Source organism: Antechinus flavipes, chromosome 2, assembly GCF_016432865.1.
Source record: "Antechinus flavipes isolate AdamAnt ecotype Samford, QLD, Australia chromosome 2, AdamAnt_v2, whole genome shotgun sequence".
Classification (NCBI taxonomy): domain Eukaryota; kingdom Metazoa; phylum Chordata; class Mammalia; order Dasyuromorphia; family Dasyuridae; genus Antechinus; species Antechinus flavipes.
The window spans coordinates 350,433,059-350,457,070 of record NC_067399.1 but is presented as its reverse complement, the minus strand read 5'-3'; the positions used below and the strand labels follow the sequence as shown (position 1 = coordinate 350,457,070).

The following is a 24,012-nucleotide window of genomic DNA, read 5'->3' as shown; positions in this document are numbered from 1 at the left end:
AGGTCTACATCAGTGCTTCTCAAACGTTTGTTTTCAGTATCTTTATCCTATTAAAAATTATTGAGGATCTCTCCAAAGTCTTTTTGTTTATCTGGGTTATATTTATAGACATTTATCATATTGGAAATAAAAACTATTTTTGAATTTGTAAACCCTCTAAAAGGGTTTCAGAGATCCCCAGGATTCTCTAGACCATACTTTGAGAACCTCTGGTCTACAGAATCATTGTACTGATTCATTGTTGTATTCCTGTGAAACCTGGATCGTCTACCAGTGCCATGCCAGAAACTGAACTGCTTCCACTTGAATTGTCTAAGGAAGATTCTGAAAATCATCTGGTAAGATAAGATACCAGACACTTACGATTATTTCTCAAACTAAACTGCCACACATTCAAACTGTTCATCAGAGAGCACAATTACAATGGGTGACTCTGCTGTTCAATTGCTAAATGGATGTTTGCTTAAAAGACTGTTTTACAGAACAATAGTCTTTATACAAAGCAGACACTCAGAAATGATTCAGGACATTCTCAAGAACATTAGTATTGATTAGGAGACATGAGATACTGCTACAGGATCATTCAGTCTGGCATGTCTGCAATGAATAAAGTGCTGGGTCTATGAGGAAAGCAGAATTGCAGAAGCTCAAAAGAAATGTGAGATGCATAAATTTGAAGACATTTCTCTATGTAGATTATTTGTACCTGACTTATGTGTGGTGGAGTCTTCTAAGCTCATATTGGTATGATCAGCCATCTGTACATTGATTCTGATATTATGTCATTTTGGTTCTTTTTGAGCACGAAGGACAAACAATAAAATTTCATCACATTCATATGCCATAATTTGATTAGTCATTCTCCCCTTGATGGGCAACCCCTTAGTTTCTAATTCTTTGGTAATTAAAAAAAAACTGCTATAAATACTTTTAAAATTTTTTACAGGTAAGCCTTTTCCCTCTTTCTTTGATCTTTTTAGGAGTTTAAATCTAGTAGTGGTGTCACGGGGGTAGTAAAGTGTAATATTTTTCTCTAAAATGTAATATTCTCTGGGAGCAGGTTTCTTGTGGGGCTTCTGGAGACAGCCTTCATTTCAGTTCAGTAATCACCCCAAATGCAGCCAGGAGTTAAAGTCCAAATCCTTTATTGTCTCTTTCCAAGTCCTGAGGCCTGGTTAGCTTTCTTAGAGGCCTATCTCTCTCCTTGGTTCCGTGGGCTTAAGCTCCTGCCACTAGTCTTTTGTCTTCTCTGCTTCTGCCAGCTTCTTGAGCTGAATGTTCCTCCTGAATGTGTCTTGGTTTCTGTGGAGGAGGCAGGAGAACTGCCACCATGGTCTCTTTCTTCCCTAGTTCTCCTTCACTTGGGGCTCAGCTAGTTTTTCTGGAGGCCTTCTGGATCTTGCTTTCAGTGAAGAAGCGAATGAGGACAGCCTGCTACCACTTTTCTGGTCTTCCCTCATTCTGATTCTGGCTGAGCTTATCTGAGCTTATATGGTCCCTTATCAAAGGTGTAAATCTTGTAGAACTATAGTAAGTACTAAGTACATGTACTAAACTAGAGAACTGTTAAATACCATGCTAAATAATCATTGTCTCTAGCAATTCCACCGACTTAGCACCTTGTTTCAATCCTTTGTTTCAAGTTCAGAGTTCTGGCCCATAACAGTAAAGCATATGCATAGTTTAAGAACTTTGGGAAATACTTCCAAGTAGCTTTCAAAATGTCTGTAATTTACAATACCACCAAGAGTGAATTAGAGTGTCTGTTTTTCCCTAGCCCTTACAGGAGTTGTTATTTTGTGGTTTTGTCATCTTAGCCAATCTGATGGGTGTGAGGTGTTACCTTAGAGTTGTTTTAATTTGTTTATCTAATTATTAATGATTTTAGAGTTTTTAAAATCTTAAATCTTAAATTTCTTCCTCTAATACTTAATGTAACTTTTGGCTATTTATCATTTGGAAATGAGTTTATTCTTTTAAATTGACTTGGTTCCACAATTAACTTAGAAATGAAACTTATCAGAAAATTATTACAAAGAATTTTCTACTGGCTTCCTGCATTTTTTCTAATTTTTACTGCATTGATTTTGTTCATGCAAAAACATCTTAATTTTATGTAGTCAAAATATTCCATTTTACCTCTTGTGTAAAAATTTACCATTCACCCCTCTATCTCTTGTTTTGGCATATGTTCTTCCTAGAATTCATACAACACCCACAGCTCCCATACTCCACTAGTGTGTTTTATGTCATCTTTTATGCCTAAACCATGTGCCCACTTTAAGCTTATCTGGTAATATGATATATGATGTGACATGTTGGTCTGTAACTACTTTCTGGCAGACTTTTTTTTTTTTCTGCCAGTTTTCCTACAGTTTTGTTGAATAGTGCTAGGTTGCTATGTGAATCTGCTCTTATATGCCTAATCAGTTCTCATCAAAATCCCTCTCTTATCTGGTATAATTTTTTTTAAACAATTAGAGTTATGTTTTATAGCCTGAGATCTGGTCCTTTTTCTCTCCATAAAAAAAAAAAACAAAACAACTTTTGATATTCTTTATCTTCTATTTTTATAGACAAATTTTATTTTTTCTTTCTAGAAGGTAATTTTTTAGCAGTTGATTAACATGTAACTGAATAAGTAAATTAATTTAGGGAGTATTATTCTTTTTATCATTTTGGTTTAGCCTATATAGTTTTCAGTCATGTCTTATCCTTAGTGACCCCATTTGGGATTTTTTTGGCAAATACTGGAGTGGTTTGCCATTTCCTTTTCTGATAGATCTATTTTGTCAGACAATCTGAAGTTAAGTGACTTGCCCAAGGTCACAGATTTAGAATGTGTCTGAGTTTGGATTTAAACTCATGTTGTCCTATTCACGAAGCCAGCAGCTCACACATGGATTACTGCAATAGCCTTATGATCATCTTCTGTCGAATCAGAATTCAGACTAGATCAACACCCTACATTAATTCAAAATACATTCTAGATATATAAATAAGCTTAAGTTCAACTATTAAAAAAAGAGAAATAGATGATAGTTATATGTAGATATATTCTTAACTAAACAGGATATAGATGTACTTTGATAAACTTTAATTACATGAAATTGAAAAGTTTCTGCGTACAGAAAATCAACAAATCTAATTGATAAGAAGGGAAGCATTCAAATTGGAATGAAATCTTTGCATTAAATTTCTCTTAAAATATAAGGTCTAGTATCCAAGATATGTTAGTAGTTGCTAAATATAGACATTAATGATATTGACATATAGTTTTCCTTCTGTGTTTTTTCTTTCCCTAGTTTAAGTAACAGGATTATATTTTTCTCATAAAAGAATTCTGATAGAATGCTGTCTCAATTTTTGAAAATAATTAATGAAATGTGGGTACTAAATGCTCTTCAAAATTTGGTAGAATTCTCTTATGAATTCATGAGAGCAGAGTCTTTCTATGGTGGTTATTTGCAGCTGTATTTCCTATTCTAAAAGTGAGGTATTGAACATCTTTATGTGGTCTTCTGAAAATTTGGGTAGTTATTATTGAAAGGATTTTTCTTTTGGGGTCTCAGTTTTGTTAGCATGTAACTGGATATAATCAATAAACATTTATTAAGTACCTATTGTGTGCCAGGTTAGAGGCAGCTAGATGATTCAATGGATGGAGCTCTGGGCCTGGAGTCAGGAAGACCTGAGTTCAAATCCAGCCTCAGACACAGTTGAATAACCTCCGTCAAGTCATGTAAGTTCTGTTTGCCTTAATCCACTGAAGAAGGAAATCCATTCCAATATATTTGCCAAGAAAACTCCTGTGGAGTCATATACAGCTAAATGATTGAACAAACAACAACATTATGCAAATTATATATATCTATACCAGCTACATACAAGATAAATCAAAAGTAAATAAGAGAGGGATGGTATTTTAATTAAGAGAGATTTGGAAAGACTTCTTGTAGAAAATGAAATTTTATTTGGAATTCCAAGGAAACCCAAGAAAGCAGTAGACTGAAATGAGAAGGAAGAATGTTTCATGCATTGGCGACAACCAAGAGGTGGAATGTTTTATTAGTGGTATATAAAAGAAGACTAGTATCACTGGATGAGAGTATATACTGGGAGTAGTGTGTAAGAAAAGTGGAATTTTTCTTAGGCTCTGGAAAGAAGTGGGGTGAGAGAAAAGAGATCATGTTTTAGTGTTGAGCTCTTTCAAATCCGGACACATGTCCTATCCCTTTCCCTCTGTTCTTCCATTTTCCTTCTGAGATCTGTTGTAACACAACATGTTCTCATAGTTTAGGCCTCAGCAGATTTCTGCAGTTTGAAGCTTTGATCCCCATGGCACTGGAAAGAAGAAAGAGGAGACCAGGATGTAGGGTTGCATTTTTGTTAAAAATGGTAGATCCACATCTCAATAGATGCAGAAAAAGCATTTGATAAAATCCAATATCCATTCCTATTAAAAACTCTTGAGAGTATAGGAATAAATGGACTTTTCCTTAAAATAATCAGTAGCATCTATTTAAAACCAGCAGTAAGCATCATATGTAACGGGGACAAACTGCAACCATTCCCAATAAGATCAAGAGTAAAACAAGGTTGCCCACTATCACCGTTACTATTTAATATTGTATTAGAAATGCTAGCTTTGGCAATAAGAGTTGAGAAAGAGATTAAAGGAATAAGAATAGGCAATGAGGAAACCAAATTATCACTCTTTGCTGATGATATGATGGTATACTTAGAGAACCCCAGAACCCCAGAGACTCTACCAAAAAGTTATTAGAAACAATCCACACCTTCAGCAAAGTTGCAGGATATAAAATAAACCCACATAAGTCATCAGCATTCTTATATATCACTAACAAAACCCAACAGTTAGAGTTACAAAGAGAAATTATATTTAAAATAACTACTGATTGTATAAAATATTTAGGAATCTATCTGCCAAGGGAAAATCAGAAACTTTATGAGCAAAACGACAAAACACTTTCCACACAAATTAAGTCTGATCTAACCAACTGGAAAAATATTAAATGCTCTTGGATTGGGCGAGCAAATATAATAAAAATGACAGTACTACCTAAATTAATCTATTTATTTAGCGCTATAACAATCAGACTCCCAAAAAACTACTTTGATGAACTAGAAAAAATAATAACAAAATTCATATGGAAAAACAAAAGGTCAAGAATTTCAAAGGAATTAATGAAAAAAAAAATCAAATGAAGGTGGCTACCAGATTTAAAATTATATTATAAAGCAGCAGTTACTAAAACCATCTGGTATTGGCTAAGAAATAGACTAGTTGATCAATGGAATAGGTTAGGTTCAAAGGACAAAACAGCCAATAACTTTAATAATACAGTGTTTGACAAACCCAAAGACACCAGTTTCTGGGATAAGAATGCATTATTTGACAAAAATTGCTGGGAAAATTGGAAATCAGTATGGCAGAAACTAGGCATGGACCCACACTTAACACCGTACACTAAGATAAGGTCAAAATGGGTTCATGACCTAGGCACAAAGAATGAGATTATAAATAAATTGGAAGAGCATAGGATAGTTTACCTTGCAGACCTGTGGAAGAGAAAGGAATTTATGACCAAAGAAGAACTGGAGATCACTATTGACCACAAAATAGAAAATTTTGATTATATCAAATTGAAAAGTTTTTGTACAAACAAAACAAATGCAGACAAGATTAGAAGGAAACAATAAATTGGGAAAACATTTTTACAGTCAAAGGTTCTGATAAAGGCCTCATTTCCAAAATATATAGAAAATTGACTCTAATTTATAAGAAATCAAGCCATTCTCCAATTGATAAATGGTCAAAGGATATGAACAGACAATTCTCAGACGAAGAAATTGAAACTATTTATAGACATATGAAAATATGCTCCAAATCATTATTAATCAGGGAAATGCAAATTAAGACAACTCTGAGATACCACTACACACCTGTCAGATTGGCTAGAATGACAGGGAACGATAATGTGGAATGTTGGAGGGGATGTGGGAAAACAGGGACACTGATACATTGTTGGTGGAATTGTGAACACATCCAGCCATTCTGGAGAGCAATTTGGAACTATGCTCAAAAAGTTATCAAATTGTGCATACCCTTTGATCCAGCAGTGTTTCTACTGGGCTTATACCCCAAAGAGATACTAAAGCAGGAAAAGGGACCTGTATGTGCCAAAATGTTTGTGGCAGCCCTGTTTGTAGTGGCTAGAAGCTGGAAAATGAATGGATGCCCATCACTTGGAGAATGGTTGAGTAAATTGTGGTATATGAATGTTATAGAATATTATTGTTCTGTAAGAAATGACCAGCAGGATGAATAGAGAGTCTTGGAGAGACTTACATGAACTGATGATATCTAGGATATACTGTAACCTATTTAACATGTAAAAGGACTGCTTGCCATCTGGGGGAGGGGATGGAGGGAGGGAAGGAAAAAATCGGAACAGAAGTGAGTGCAAGAGATAATGTTGTAAAAAATTATCCTAGCGACCCGTATGTGCCAAAATGTTTGTGGCAGCCCTGTTTGTAATGGCTAGAAACTGGAAATTGAATGGATGCCCATCAGTTGGAGAATGGCTGGGTAAATTGTGGTATGTGAATGTTATGGAATATTATTGTTCTGTAAGAAATGACCAGCAGGATGAATACAGAGAGGCTTGGAGAGACTTACATGAACTGATGCTAAGTGAAATGAGCAGAACCAGGAGATCATTATATACCCCAACAACGATACTGTATGAGGATGTATTCTGATGGAAGTGGATTTCTTTGACAAAGAGACCTAACTCTGTTTCAATTGATAAATGATGAACAGGAGCAGCTACACCTAAAGAAAGAACACTGGGAGATGAATGTAAACTATTTTCATTTTTGTTTTTCTTCCCGGGTTATTTTTACCTTCTGAATCCAATTCTTCCTGTGCAATAAGAGAACTGTTTGGTTCTGCAAACATATATTGTATTTAGGATATACTGCAACATATTTAACATATATAGGACTGTTTGCCATTTAGGGGAGGGGATGGAGGGAGGGAGGGGAAAAAATCGGAACAGAAGCGAGTGCAAGGGACAATGTTGTTTAAAAAATTACCCTGGCATGGGTTCTGTCAATAAAAAGTTATTATAAAATTAAATTAAATTTTTTTAAAAAAAGGAAGTAAAGATGGGGAAAAAATATTACCCTAGCATGGGTTCTGTTAATAAAAAGTTATTTAAAAAAAAAAGTGGTAGATCTAGTTGGCTACTGCATAAATATGAGAAAGAGAGAGAGAGAGAGAAAGTATGAATTTTTTTTAACCTTTTTTTGAACTCCTGGTGTGTAGATAATGAATACATTATTTCTCTTTTGGAGAGGATTAGAAAAAAAATTAACTGCAGTTTATTGTGTTAACATGACTGAAGTCTTCCTACTCTTAATATTTCTTATTGGATTATGGACTTCTTAATTTCTATTTTGTCTATTCTAGTTTTCATGGAGTTCATTACTGAGGTAAAGTTTACTACATCTAAGCTATTTATTCTTCTGCAAATTATTTTCTCCAGAGTTTTAATTTTATTTTTAAATTCATATTTTCATTGCTTATAATTATTCTTACAGCCCCTATGGAAACTGTTTTTAGCTTCAGTCTCCACTTTGTTTATGACATGCTCCTTCTGTTGGAAGATCTCTAGGCTTAAAGTAATTTTTTTATACTGACTGATATTTTCTTAGATTCTCCCTGGTATTCATTCTTGAATTAGGGTTTTGTACCCTTGACATCCTCCCTCACTTTCGCCCCTCTCACTTTCATCTAAATTGGCTCAAAGAAGGAATATACAGATATGGAAATAGACATTTATACATATATACACATACAATTGAATATGTACTAAATTGGATAAAGTCAGCAGGGAAGTGAGAGGGAAAAGAAGTTAACAGAAAGGGAATAGTGCTAAGATAGATGGAGGAAAGCAGTGGTCAGAAGCAAAATAGACATTGGTGGAGGGACAGGATGAAAAGAAAGAAGGATAAATAGAAAGAAATATGATGGAAAGAAATAAGTAGTAACCAGCTGTGAACTCACACATAAAGCCTGTTCTACCAGCAGATCTTTTATTTAAGTTCTGTTATGCTTCTATTTATAATTTTCTTGTGATTGTTATTTTAATCTCTAGAAGTCTTACATTTTTTTTTCTGGGATAATTTTTTTTCCCCCATTACTCTTGCCTTCCTTAGTTCCTGTACTTGCTTGCATTTCTGGTGTGTGTTATTTTGGTATTTACAAAGAAAATCATAAGCATCATGGATGTCTTTGTCCAGTTTTTTTTTTTTTTTTCTTTTTTTCTTCTTCGGTACTGTATTTTTTTTTTTTTTTTTTTTTATGTTTCTGTGGAGATTTTTTTTTTTTTTTTTGATTACTGCTTTATTTTCTTTATTCACAAATTCTGGCCATTTTTTCTTTGTATTGACTTTTTTATGTTTTGAGGAAAAATTGGGAGAAAACCATTAAATAACTTCTTCAATATTATACAGCTAGGAAGGGTCTGAGGCTGGATTTGAACTTGTCTTCTTGAATCTAGGTCCAGTGTTCTGTCTTTTTCTGGTAGGTATACGATCCTTACATTGTTTTTCTCTATCCAGTCTTTGAGATCAGTATGCCTGCTTATAGAGAGGTATGTTCTTTTAATAGTTGTTCTTATTTCTCATCTTTCTGATTGTCCCTCACTTTATATTCATTTTATTTCATGTTCACATTTTAATTTTCTTTATTATATTTTTTATTCACAATCTGTTTTCTTTTTGATTTCTTTAGAATACCTTATCATAAGTGAATTTAAGTTTTTACATCCTGTTAATTATTTCTTTTGCACAGTTCATAAACTCTTCTATTTGTTCCCTTCTGTGGTGTTCTCTTCTTTTATATAATATGAGATGGTTCTCTGTGAGCAGGTTTCTTGGGGAGGTTTTCTGGAGGCAGTCTTAGTTTCACTTCAAAGTAATAATCATTTCAAGTACAGCCAGCTGATAAAATCCAAACGTTTATTTTCTCCTTTCAAGTCTTCTCTCTTTTCTTGGGCCCAGTTAGCCTTCCCGACTCCTGGCAATCTTCTGAACTAACTGACTGAAGCTCTAAGAGCTTCTTATATATGATCTCTTAAAGGTGTGAACCCAAAGGTTGACTCCTCCTCTGAGAGAGTGGGATTGTGGGTTTCTGACTTGTGAATCTCCCGAACTTGTGAACTCCAATGTGTGAGCTAATGGGTAAACTCTCAAAGGTGCAAACACAAGCATTGTTTCTATCAATATTAGTGACTTAATACCTTGTAAGGATTTGCTCTAATGTGTGAATCAATAAGCATTGTATCAATTCCATTGAGTTGACACTAGGATTCTAACACCCTTCTAATGACTTCTTTCAGGAATATCATTTCATTCTTAATCTGTATTGGAATGGCACACTGTGATTTCATGATCTCTTGGTGAGCTTATTACTTAAGAGATGTTTGCAACATTTTAGATATCTTATTACTCATCTTTTCTTCTGAGTCTAGTCTTTTCCTTGTTTAATCTCTATAGAAATTTAATATTGAGATTTTATTCTTGATTTTTAACTAAATTTTCTTTCTCCTGAAATCTTTCTATGTTTTAGTGGTCCTCTCCCTCCTCCCCCCTCTCCCCGCCTGTCTCCCACCCCCCCACTACTTAAATTCTTCTATTGCTACTTTCTAATTTTTCTGGTTTTGATATTGGATTTATCTCTGGGGCTGTACCTTAAAGTTACCTCATTCTCTTCTCACCTTAATGATTTTTCTTTTAATTTTCTTTGTTCCCTTCCTAAGTTAGCTTCTGGTGGGATAGAATTGGGCCTAATTAGATTCTTATTTTAATTTCTTTTAAAAATGATTTGCAAATTTATTTTTTACAAATTTGTAGTACTTCTTCCTTTCATTGCCATTTCCCATTTAACAAAAAAAAACTAAAATTAATATAATACAATGTGTATGTATGTGTGTATACAAAATATGTATGCACACATTTTTGTTGTTCAGTCACATCAGCTTTTTTTTTGTTAACCTCAATGGTCATTTTTTTCCTTCACTCTTTCTTGAAGTCTATTGAAGATTATATTTGTTGCTTCCATGACGATATCTATTTTATCTAATGCCCAATCCCCATCTCCTATTGCTTTCAGTCTTTCCCAACATTAAAGTCTTTTCCAATTTAACTGAGGGAAATGTGTGTCTTATTATATAGTTAATATATGTAAAATTTAGTTCAATATTTGTCTTTCCAAAGAATAGTTTGAATTAATTTCTTCTGTTCCAAGATTTATTTACATTTCTTGTGTGTTTGCAAAGAAAATCATCAGCTCCCTAGGTATCTTTCTCTTTCTAGTTTTTTTTTTTTAATGATTTTAATTTTTATTTATGTATTCCTTTCTTGGTTACTGTTAAGTTTTGACTATTTTGGTCTTGCTGTCCAAAGGAGTCTCAAAAGTCTTCTCAAGCACCACAATTTGAAAGTGCTAATTTTGCAGTGTTCTGCTTTCCTTATAGTCAAACTCTCATAGTTATACATTATTACCAGAAAAATCATAGCTTTGATTGTCAGATCTTTGTTGACAAGGTGATATCTTGCCAAAGCTTTCTTTTTAATAATTTCCTTTTAATTTCATGGCAGCAGTCATCATCTTCAGTGATTGTGAGCCCAAGAACATAAAATACAATACTGCTTTCATTACCTCTGCTTGTCAGGAAGTGATGGAATCAGTTACCATAATCTTAGTTTTTGTTAAATGTTAAGCTTCAAGCCAGCTTTTTATACTCCCCTCTTTCATTCTCATTCAAGATTCTTCTTAATAATTCTTCACTTTTTGGTATCATCATATTTGATATTGTTGACCAGCAACTTTAAATTCCAGCTTTTGATTTATTCAGCCTGGCATTTTGCATGATATACTCTACATATAAGTTAAATAAGTAAGATGGCAACAAACAGCCTTGTTCTATTGCTTTCCCACTCTGTGATCAATATGTGGTTCTATGTTCAGTTCTGTTACTTTTTGACCCTCATACAGGAGACAAAGTAAGATGATCTCTGATACTCTATCTTTTTGAGGACTTAACACATTTTGTTGTAATCCACATAGTAAATAGTTGTAGTGTAGTCAATGAAGTGCAGGAGTAGATGTTTTTCTAGAACGTTCTTGTTTTCTCCATATTTAGCAAATTTTGGCAGTTTGGTCTTTAGTTTCTCCTCCTTTTGAAAACTAGCCTTCACAAATCAATTCTTGATTTACATATTACTAAGTGTGTGAGATGAGGACAAGTTTTTGGTAATTTGAATATTCATTGGCATTGTCCTTCTGTAGGATTGGTATGTAAAGACGCACGCGCGCACGCATACACACACATACACACACACCTGTGTCTGTCTATTGATTCATCCTGAATTCATCCAAGATGCTCTTGGAGGTGAGATCAACATGATTGGTTACATCAAGAACAGAGAGCTAGGATTCTTGTGGGGTTACTAACCATCCTTTTCCATTAAAGGAATGCTTGATTGATTTATGTATATTTAAATGTATGTACATCTGCATATTGCATACTCTTTAGTGGGTTAAGTTAGCAGATTCCCCGGTGCTTGCAAAGGTTTGTTAGTGATTATCTAAGACTTTTTTTTAATGATACAAAGACAGTTCAAGGGCAGTATATCTCTTAGAGCTACTTCTGGACTTAAAAGATTATATCAGATGTTTTGGTATTTTCCCAGAAGCTGAGGATATGAAGGATAGCAAGTTTTCTTGTAATTAACTTGGAGGAATAACTGAACTTCTGTGATTAAGAAATGTTCATTGTTTGATCACATCATTGATTGTGATTTGTATAGTATTGCAGATACCCAGAGACAGATGAACAGACAGCTGATGAATAGATAGACACAGGTAGGTGTGTGTGTGTGTGTGTGTGTGTGTGTGTGTCTTTACATACCAAAAACAAGAAAGTTCTAGAAAAACATCTATTTATGCACTTCATTGACTATACTACAACTATTTACTATATGGATTACAACAAAATGTATTAAGTCTTCAAAAAGATAGGAGTATCAGAGATCATTTATATGATTAGAGGTAGTGGGCCAGACTGTCTGGTGTCCACTGGTGTCTCTCAAAAATAAAAGATGAAGCAAAAATAAAGCAATGACAATGTGACTTTTATGGAAATGTTTTGCATGACTACACACGTATAACATAAATTGTTTGCATTCTCAAATCAGGGGTGTGTGGTAAAGGAACAAGAGAGAGAATATGGAACTCTATGGAACTATGAAATATTAAAAAGAAAAGCTAAAAACTTTTTATGTATAACTGAGGAAAAAAATACTAAATTGAGAACTAAGCTTCTAAACTTACCTCAAAGGCAGAGGGAAAAAAAATAAAACTTGAGCAGTCATATAAAAGGGGGCATTACTATAGAATAGGATCAATTACAAAACAGAATAAATTACAAAATGATATAGAATCAGTTTAATTTTTTCAAAAGTATTTAAAATTATTTTCCTTTATAATGTTTTTCTCATTGTCTAAGTTCTTTTTTCTACCTAATTTTCATCACTTCAAAGATATCTTCTCAGATTCCTCTCAAACTAATTCTTGATTTCTTATGATGTTATAATATTCTTTTACATTTATATGCCACAATTTGGTTAGTTATTCCCTAATATATAGGGATCCCCTTAGTTTCCTATTTTGAACTTCCAGAAAGATTATTTTTCTCTTTCTTTGGTCTCTTGGTTACTTTGGGGTCAAAGAATAGAGTTCAGTGATTTTTGGAACATTATTCCAAATTATTTTCCAGAATTGTTGGATTGATTGACAGCTCTACTCATGCATTTATTGAAATGCCTGTTTTAGTAATAATCTTTTGCCATTTTCTTCTTCTTTTCAAGTTTCTCATTCTGATAAATGTGAGTTATAACCTCAGAATCAATTTAATGATTTAGAGTGTTTTTTTTTTTTTTTATATGGTGATTGTTAATTTATATTTTGAAATCGGCTTCATATTATATCAGGTACTAGAATGGTTCTTATATGTTTGAATCAGTTCTTTATATATCTTGGATATGAGAATTTATTCAGAGAAATTTGTTGCAAAAATGTTTTCCTTAGTTATTGGTTTCTGTTCTTATTTTTAACTTAGTTAGTAAACTGTCCATTTAATTTTTTATAACGATACAAAGATGGATCTTGATAAAGTGTGAGATGTTAGTCTTTACCTAATTTCTTCCAAACCACTTTCCAGCAGTTTTTGTTTAGTAGTGAGTTCTTTTTCTTCTTCTTCTTCTTCTTTTTTTTTCTTTTCTGAGGCAATTGGGGTTAAGTGACTTGCCTACGATCACACAGGTAGGAAATGTTAAGTGTCTGAGGTCAGATTTAAACTTAGGTTCTCCTGACTTCAGGGCTGGTGCGCTATCCATTGCACCACCTAGCTGCCCCTTCTAGTGAATTCTTATCCTAGTATCTGAGATCTTTTGAGTTTAATAAATTTGATGTTACTCTATTCATTCACTTCTCTGTTGAATACTTAATCTGTTCTACTATTGGATCTCCATGTTTGTATCTGTCTTTCTCCCTTTCTCAGTCCTTTTCTTTCTTTTTTTAATCTAGCACCAAATTGTTATGATTTTTAGTATAGTTAGAGATCGTATAATGTTTAGAGGTCTGGTATTTGCATATCACCTTTCTTCCCACTTTATTCACTTTTTACTCTTAAGATTTTCTACTTTTTGTTCCTTTAAATGAATTTTATTATTATGAGTAATAATAATAATCCTTGATAGATTGTCATATCACTGAATAAATCAATTTATATTCATTGTCATTTTTATTATAATGGTTCATTCTGCCTTTTTCTCCATTTAGATCCTTTTGTATTTCTGTACAGAATATTTTATAGTTGTATAGTTCCTGAGTAGCTTGATAGCTAAACTCCCCAATATATTGTACCTTTCTTAGTTGTTTTCATTGTAGTTTCCTCTTCTATCTTTTCTTTTGGTTTTATTAGTAGTATGATGATTTTAAGGAGTCATATTAAGTCCTTCAATTTTACCGAACTTATTGTTTAAACTAATGTTTAGTTAACTCTTTAGGGTTTTCTATCTAACGCATCATAATTGACTTTAAAAAACAATAATTTTATTTACTCCTTCCTTATGCTTTCCTCCCTGTAGTTCAAGAGAACTTATTGCTTTAGTTAGACTTTCTAATATTGTGTTAAATTGAAGTGGCAGTAATGGCTATTTTTCTTTTATCCTTGATTTTGTTGGAAACATCTTTACCTTATCTCCATCACATATAATTTCATTCTTGGTTTTAGTAAGATATACTTAGTAAGAGATTGAGGAAAAGTCTATTTTTTAAACTTCTTGGTTTTTTTTTTTATTGTAACAGATGTTTTTCAAAAGTCTTTTTAGTATTCATTTATGTAATGAATTTATTATTTATTATTGATATACTTAATATACTTTATTATGTTTATAGTCGTGGATTGAATTAGTCCAATATTTCTGGCATAAATCCAGCTTCAGTTTGGTTAGATAGTCTAATATATTGTTTTAGTCACTTTACGAATATTTTGTTTAATTTTTTTGTATCTATGTCCATTTGGTGTAGTCTGTTTTGTTTTTCCCTGTATCAGGTACCAAGACCATATTGTTACCATTGGCTTATTATTGCAGACAGTTCATATAATATTGGAATTAATTATTCTTTGAATTTGTTATAGAATTCACATTTAAGTTCCCATGGTCCTGAAGTATTTACACTCCTTGAAGGAGTTAATATATGGCTTGTTCAATTTATTTTGTAAAATATTACAATGTTTCAATAATGTATTTCTTCTTTTATTTATATATTATGTGTTATATTTTGAAATATTTATCCATATACTCTGTTTTCAATTTTATTGACATATAATTGGGCAAAAGAATTTCTGATAATTTTCTTTATTTCCTTTTTAATTTTTATAAAATCTTCTTTCCCTCTCATTTTTCTGTATTAAATGTTTTCCTTCTAAAATCATATGAACTATTTTTTTTTTCAGATTGATGCTGGTTTATTAATCCATTAAAAATTTATTAATATCCCTTATAAATTTTAGGGTTTCTTCTTTATTGTTTACTTTGGGATTCTTTCTTTGTATAAATTTTTAAAAATTGCCTAGTTTACTGATTTGCTCTTTGTTTTGTTGATAAAAGCATTACATATTATTAATTTTTTCCTAAGAACTGATTTACTCATAAGTTTTGGTATATTTTCTCATTATTGTCATTTTCTTTGATGACATCTATTGTTTCTCTGATACATTTCTTGACCTACCAGTTGTTTTAGAATTATGTTGTTACATGTTTAACATCTATTGGATTACATATATATATATTGTTCAGGGGAGAAATGAAGGGGAAGGGAGAGAAAAAAATTTGAAACAAAAAGTTTTGCAAGGGTGAGTGTTGAAAACTATCTTTGCATATATTTTGAAAATAAAAAGTTATTACTTGTTTACTCCATGGTTACTTTTGAACTTTTTCTTCAAAGGCCTCTTATTAAATGTAATTTGATTGGTATTTGATTGTTAAATTCATTTAGTATTTTTATTTTTTTGAATTTTTGGTGAATTATTTATGCTGTAGTATATGATTAATTTTTATAAAGCCTTTATGCATAACTGAATAAATGAACTGCTTTAAATTTCTGTTCAGTAATACCAAGGATTTAGCATCTCTTATTATTCTTAAATGCTGTTCAAATCCATACCATCTTTCTTGTTTATTTAGGTTGGAAACAAGTTCATTGAGGTCTCTTACTCTTATAGTATTACTCCTGAAAATTGATTAATTTTTTCTATTATCCTGTTGCCTATTCTTAGACATTTTGTTATTTAATAACTATCAAGTATTGCTCGTGATTTATTATCCTGTAAGCAGTAATACTTACTTTCCTGCTTATCTCTTTACTGTAGCTTCTTATGAAATCATCATTGCTACCTTTGAGTTCAGATGAACCATAATCAGTTTTATTGCAGCCTTTAATTATGTATCCATGTGAATTTTTATCTTTCAAGTGCCAGCATATTGTTTGTGTTTTCCAATGTATTCTACTCTTTTCCATTTTGTGATTGGTAATTGTGTATTCTTTCATCCTGTCTTTTAATTTTTTCCCTCTTTTTTCTTACTTTTTTTTTTTTTTTACAAACATGAAGGTGATGAAAGAGGAAGTGTTCTATGATCTTGGAGTATGTGCATGTGGGTATGTGTGTGCATATGTATATGTGTTGGAAGTAGGGTGTAATAATGTTCATTCAGTCTTCCTCTTCACTTTCATGGCATATACCTTACTTTCTTCCATACTTTCTTCAAATTTAAATACTCTTCCATTTATTTACCTTTATTATATCTTTCCTATCCCAGTATAATCTGTTTTTCTTTTCATTTCTGTCTTCTCCTAAGATCATTAGACCAGAACAAAATCAAACTTAAGCCCTCTGTCATATTTGCCTTTCTCTTTGAGTCTTAAATATATTAGGGGTCTAAAAAGATATTTGATTCATGTCCCTTTATTAGCATATTAACAGTTCATTCTCACCTAGTCCCTTCAGATGTATTTAGCTTTTGGTTTTGTTGGGAATGCTTGTAAACCCCTATTTCAGTAAAAAAATCAATTCCTTTCCCCTTTAGTATTACATTAGATTTTGCTGAATAGATTATTCTTGCTTGTAAAATTTTATTTGCCTTTTAAAACATTATATTTCAAGTTCAATTCTTCATTATAATTGCTGCCAAGTCTTGTTTGATCTTTACTGATCTATTTCATTTAATTTCTTCCAAATACTGTTGTAATCCTTGTGTCTGGTGACATTTTTTCCCTTCTGAAAGTCTATTCAGACGTGGGAGGTTACTCTTAGAAATTTAACCCTTTTGTATTTTTCAGATATTTCTTTAGAGTATGTGGTAAGTTTGCTCATCTCATTATCCTAGTGTCTAGGTTGGGTGGCCTTTGCTTGTGTCAAGTTCCAGTTCCCCTTGGTGTGCACAGATCCTGCTTGCTCTTGAATGTGGTGACTAAAACTAGCTCTATCCCTCTGAGAGAATTATTTGGCCTTGTTTCCTTTTGTAGTTTAGAACTAAGCTGTCTGGATGCTAAATTAAGGGCTACTCAGATGCTGCTTAGGAGCTTGCTTCTATTGTGTCCAGCTGAACTAGTTCTCTCTCCTCTGTCTCCCGTTATGAGTTGACTCTCAGGATGTCACTGAACTGTCTTTTTCACTGAACTTCACAGTCCCTTTCTCCCCTTTCTCTTGCCATGGAATTTATCACTTTGACTCCTTTGAGACTTTGCTGGATCTGAATTTCTGAGACATTACTGTACCAGTCTCTTCCTAAGATTGTATTCTTGTCTTTTGGGACTGCCTCATTGTATTTCATCATCTGTAAAACAGAAATAATAGCACCTATATTACAGGGTTGCTGTATAGATGAACTTAGTTATTTGATATATCCCTGAATTTTTTAAATAACTTGTTCATCTCAGTAGTAACTTTTAATTGTACTAAGGATACCTTTCCTTTAAGACTGACAACTTATTTGTGGAAATCATCATGCTTTTACTCACTTATTGTGTAATTTATTATGCCTTAATTTTCTATTGTAAAATAATCTCTGCTTTCTTTGGGATTTTATATATATATATATGTTCTCTCCATATCTGTATGTAAACATATTTTTTCCTCTTTTAGAATGTAAGCTAAAATGTAGGGATTGTTTTATTCTTGTCTTTATATTCCCAGTACTTAGATTAACTGGTTAGCTTACTTTTGTCCTTGATGGGGCAATAAAATATAAGCTCCTTGGAAGAAAACATGTGTCTCTATAACAAGGCAAAGTGAAGTAGTACTAAGTGTAGTTGTTATCCTCTTTTTGTGGTTGACATTGTGTTGTTGACAATATTTCTAAGCTAGTAATTCTTGTAAAATTTTTTGTTGGAAAAATAGAATAATTCATATTATAAAATATATATACATATATATATATATAATTTAAGAGTTATATATTGATTGCTGTACATGTTTTTAAAACAGATATGACCATATTCTGAAATGGGAACTCTTCCAGCTTGCTGACCTCGATACATACCAGGGGATGCTAAAGCTGCTCTTTATGAAGGAACTGGAACGTATTGTTAAATTGTATGAAGCATACAGAGAAGCTCTTCTCACAGAATTAGAAAACCGCAAGCAGAGACAGCAGTGGTATGCCCAGCAACATGGCAAAAATTTTTAAGCTAATTTTTAATGAAAATTTGTGAAGTTTTATAATGACTTTAAAATGTTTTCACTTAAAAAAAACTTTTGGCTAAGAAAAACAGCTTTCATTTTGTTGATATTGCACTATTAAATGTAATTCTCTATATATTTGGATTTATATGGCAAAACACTCCTTTTTTGATTAAAGAAATAAATGTAGCTTATTCCCTTGAGAGCCAGGTAGTGCTGATTCACTTGATTCTAACATTACCTTTTAAACGTTGTGTTGTTTAGGAAACTGCCAAATGAATTTTATAAATTGAATTATATAAAATGAAGAACACTATCACTACCAAACAATTATTATTAAACACAAAAATCATCATTTGGTAATTTCTTAGAGCTGAGAAGTACCAATGGAAAAATCAAGTCTAATACACATATACAGGTGTGTGTGTGTGTGTGTGTGTATGTGTGTGTGTGTTTACATACAAATGTTATGATATTTACAGCTCTATGTATTAAACTAAAATGATGTGGATAATTCAATTACTATGTAATAGTACAAAACATGTCAGAATGGGACAGTTATTTATAACTTTCATCTGATGAACTTTAAAAACTTCAAGAAAGCTTTATTTAAAGATGTTTTCATTTTACTTGCAAAAACATTCTTTAGCGTAAGAGGGAGAGGGACTTGGATCTCACACTGCTGTGTGTCCTGAGGCACAAGCCTATCTCTGGGACACAGTGAGTATAGAAAAGAAGACCTGAATAGAATCCTGGCTTTGCAGTTTGCTACCTTTGTGATGTTGGGAGTGTCATTTGATTTCTATGGACTTCAGTTTCACATCTGTAAAATGACAGAGTTGGATAATTTGAATTCTAAGGCTCTATTTGGCCCATTGCTTTTACCAATCTTAGTATAATGCTGCAGAAACACAATTTAGCTTAATGTAATCATTGTCTTTTTTTATCAAAACATAGTAGATTGATGTCTTGATATTGATAGGTTGATTAAGCCATCAAACTAAAGATCAGGGATTCAGCAAGAAGATATTTTCAAAATTATTTGACATTTTTATGTCTTGTAAGAATTTTTCATAAAGCTTTTAGATTATATAACTACTCTTCTGAATTATTTTTTATTGTTTCCATAAGTTATCTAAATGTTTAGGATCATGTTTAGTGCAATACTTACAATGATTTCATGTGACATTTCCTTATAAGTCCCAAGAAGTCATTAAATTTCAAAGGTTTTTTTTTTTCAGAGTATGTTTTATCACTTATATGTGCATTGATAATACCATATAATAAGTCTATATTGTTATAAAAATATCATTAATGCTTATAGGTTTTCACTTTATGATAAGCTTCTTAATTATAGTTTTATGAAATTTAAGTATGTTTGCTTGAGTTCATGTAATTCAATTTACTAGTAAAGCAGTAGTTGAAATAATCAGAAATATCACTGACATTGAAGATTGTGATGCTATTGTATTTTTCAACTGCCTTCAACATATAGTATATAGTAACATGTTGGACATAAAAACTTTAAAGATCTTTCTCATCCTAAAAATTCTTTTATCACTCATATTTATTGTTCTAACTAATTAGGATTAGAGCTTTTTTTTTTCTTTCTTTTTTTCTTTTTTTTTAAGAAATTAGGCAATATAAGAGTATAATTTGCTTTCCCTCAGGGGACACATTTCTGTAATATGAATTCTTATCCAGTTCTAAATGATCAATTCCTTTGGAAGTTTAACTTGTGCCTTTCAACATATTTATTTTACAAGTTTGTATTTAAACTATTACTGATTAAAATTAATATTTTATTTTAGTTTATCAATTGATCTTTAGATGGGAAATGTCTACATTTCTTAAAAATCACAAAATAAATTTTTTAACAAAATCCAGTTTTTGTAAAAATATAATGGTATTTTACAAATTGTGATAATCAACCTTTATCATACTTTCTTCAAATCTCTCAAATACTCTAATGACATAATTGGTCTCTCAGGAAAGTGAACTTTAATAATAGTATAACCTAGTCAAAGAATAAACTTGTAAGGAATACATTTTATATATTATTCTAAAAAGAAAGAAATACAAGACAGTGGAATTTTGGAATATGTTTGTAAAATTCTTTTTTGTTCATTTATGACAAATAGAAGGACTACTTTAATCATGAAAAAGAAAAAAAATTATAGCTTTTGACACAACAAATGAAAAATGTAATCAAAATAACTTAGAGTTTATAGTATGTCTAAAATGACATAGTATGTATCAAACATTGGATTATTATAATATGCTTACACAAATACTCATATGAATGATTTTTATTTTATTTCTTCAGAAATCAAATTAGCATATAGAAACTTGTAGCAATACCATTACACATTTATATAAGCCTTTTTATACATAATTATAAGCCAGTATATTAGTTAGTAAATTCAAATGGAACACATGTATTAATAAATAAGAGAATACATTTTAATATAACTTATAATATGTTACAGAAAAACTGGGAAACCCATGCTTATATTTGCTTATTAAATACATAAGTAAAAAGGAAATAGTTAATTTTCAACTTTTTGTTTTAATCTTAAATACTTTAAAATATGTACATGGATGCATGTAACTCTGATGATTTAGTGGATAAATGTCCATGCACCTATTTTTAAAATGTGAATTACATTTTCTTCTGTTTTGCTTCTTCAGTAGAATTTGATTTTGATGCAGGAAAAGCATGATGATACAAATGTCTGTGGGTTGATGCTGCACTATACAGTTTATATAATGCCTGGAAGTACAAAAGAAAAACTTGAAAAATATGGTTAATTTTATTAAATATTTAAGTAGGCAAACATAATTACATCTTATAATTGTTCTTCTTTAGTATCTTAAACATTCCATTTTGGGACATCTTACTCAAATTATTCCTTAGATCAAGCAATCATATCTCTTCTGATATGAAGTTTTCTTTTTCTTCATGAAGTTAAATATGATCCTTAACTGATCCTTAGTTGATTCTTCACCATATATAATAGTTATCCTTAAGATAGTCTCTAGCTTTACCAATGTTTTTCCCAGTGGATGGAACTCACTGTTCCCAGGACAGGGTCTGACCAGGACAGGGTGTAGCAGAACTGTCATTTCCCTAATGCTGGATACCTTTCTTAATTCTTAATTCAGGCTTTTAAGCTCATGTAAGATATATCACAAATGTCATATGAGATCATATCAGCATTTTTAGTTGCCATATTTTCAATTCAATTCAAGCCAGAATGACCAGAATGTTTTCAAATAATATTTTGCCCACATAAGCTTCTGTGATATTGTACTTGTGAAGCTCCCTTTTTGAATTGATGTTTCTACTTAAATTTCATCTTTCTAGATTTGATCCAGTGTTCTAACCTGTCAGGATATTTTAGGATTCTGACTGCGAAGCACAGTGTTTGCTCTGTTGCCTAATATTAGATCATAAGCACATTCGATATAGAGGTCACCTATGCCTTTAAAAATGTACTTGGCATATGGCCATATAGATAACTGGGATTATTATTAGAGAGTGCCTTCTGAATCATCATTGACTTCTCAAAGGGTTTCATAACAAAGAACTATTATATGATATTCTTATTTAGAAAATTTCTACTTATCACAGAACTTAGTATCACTGACAAATAGTGCTAAAATTTGTCATCTTTCTTGATGACTCCTGCATTATTTAGGTAGCATTATCAAATGAGCTATCCATCTATTAACATGTCCTAAGCAATCAATAACCATTTATTGGATGCCTACTATGTACCAGACACAGTGCTAAGTACTGGGAATGCAAAGAAAGACCAAAAAACTAAACAAAAACAAAAAACATTCCTCAAAGGAGCACACAGTTTTAACAGGGGAGACAACATAAAAACAACTATGTAAAATAAGATATAGACAGAGTAAATTGGAGATAATTACTATTGAGAAGAAGTCAAAAGCTTTTTATGGAAGTTAGGATTTTAGCTGGGACTTGAAAGAAGCTAAGATATAGAGATGAGGATGGGAGAGCATGCCAAGCATAAGGTGGCCAGAAAAAATTCCTAGAGTTCCAGAATGGCAGAGTAAAAGACTGGCACTCACCTGAACTCTGCCTAATTGTCCTCCAAACAATGTTAAATTAACATTTCAAAATTAATTCTGGAGTGGCAGAACTAAAAAAGGGTTATAGGGTGAAATAATTTCCTAACCCAAGACAATTAGAAATTCAGCAGGAAAGGTCTGTCCCACTTGGGTGGAAGTGAAGGGTATTTCTGAATAGGACTTGCTCCTATAAGTTTGTAGTAGGCTGTGAGCGACACTGAAGTGAAAGCAGTGGATTTTGGAGCTCTCAGACTAGAGATGATAAAGGGGATTGTGCAATTGGTCAGAAGATTACAGAGTATCCTTTGCTGGCACTGGATGCAGTACTCAGTTGGGTTGTTGTCCCATGGTGAAAAGGAGCAGTGGTTCACGACAGTATGTGGCCTGCAGGGAAACAGGGACACTGGACAGAGTTCCAGGGCAAAGAAGAGTGCTTATGGCCACTCAGGTCACTATAGGCCAAGACAGCAGTAACTGCACTGCTTGGAAGAACTGAAAACTTACAACCATCTAAACTAATTGAAAACAATAGCACATAAAAACCAAACCAAAACAAACCCTAAAACTTTGGACAATGATCTTTCCTCTCCAGCTTATTAGCTAAGTTAGCAGAAACTAACTTTAACATGAAGTTAAAAGTCAAGAAATAGGCTGGGAAATGAGTAAACAAAAAAAGAACCTAACTATAGAAAATTACTTTGGTGACAGAGAAGATCAGAACACAAACTCAGAAGAAACAACATTAAAGCAGCTGTATGCAAAGAGGTCTCAGAGCTCCAAAAGGTTTAAAAATTAAATGAGAGGTAGAAGAGAAAGTGGGAAAAGAAAATGAGGATAATAAAAGTGTTAAAAAACGCTGTAAGAACCAAAATAGGCCACAACATCCACTGAAGAGAATAACTTCTAAAAAGTATAATTGGCCAAATGGAAAAAGATGTACAAAAATTCGCTGAGGAAAAGGACTCCTTAAAAGGCAGAATTAGCTAAATGGAAGTAGAGGAACAAAAGCTCACTGAAGAAAATAATTCCTTAAAAATTAAATTTGGTTGAGTAGAAGTTAATGACTCCATGAGATATAAAAACAAAAACAAAATTACTTTTAAAAAAATAGAAGAAAATGTGAAACAATTTATTGGAAAAACAATTGATCTGGAAGACAGATCAGGGAGTGATAATTTAAAAGTTATTGGACTATATGAAATCATGATTAAAAAAACCCATGAAAATGATTTTAAAAAATATTTTTAAAAATTATCAAGGAAAACTGTACATATATCCTCAAACCAGAGGGTAAAATAGAACTGGAAAGAATCCACTGATGACAAACTGAATGAAGTATATCTGAATATTTGGAATTTTATAACCAAATCCCAGAATTCCCAGGTTAAGGAGAAAATATTGCAAGCAGCCAGAAAGAAACAATTCAGATATTATAGAACTACAATTAGAATCATACAAGATGTACTGAGGGGTGGAGGATTGGAACATGATATTTCAGAGGTCACAAGAGCTAGAATTACAGCCAAGAATTACTTGCCTGGCAAAATTGAGTATAATACTGAAAGTAAAA

The 24,012-nt window shown here is 32.1% G+C and overlaps 2 protein-coding genes across 5 annotated transcripts in view; one reads left to right on the top strand and one right to left on the bottom strand.

The window, feature by feature from the left end:
• The window catches only part of SAV1 (salvador family WW domain containing protein 1), a 58,816-nt gene extending 40,270 nt beyond the window's left edge, over positions 1-18,546 (top strand). For 2 of the 3 annotated variants that reach the window (XM_051978043.1, XM_051978044.1), the window contains exon 5: positions 18,147-18,546. In XM_051978043.1, coding sequence (XP_051834003.1) covers positions 18,147-18,348 — 202 coding nt within the window. In that variant the 3' untranslated portion in view covers positions 18,349-18,546. The remainder of the gene's footprint in view (positions 1-18,146) is intronic. The other variant, XM_051978045.1, reaches the window with a different exon arrangement.
• A 2,089-nt stretch (positions 18,547-20,635) lies between these two features.
• The window catches only part of ATL1 (atlastin GTPase 1), a 115,130-nt gene continuing 111,753 nt past the window's right edge, over positions 20,636-24,012 (bottom strand). For both annotated transcript variants that reach the window (XM_051978032.1, XM_051978033.1), the window contains one exon: positions 20,636-21,114. In XM_051978032.1, the coding sequence (XP_051833992.1) occupies positions 21,004-21,114 (111 nt within the window). In that variant the 3' untranslated portion in view covers positions 20,636-21,003. The remainder of the gene's footprint in view (positions 21,115-24,012) is intronic.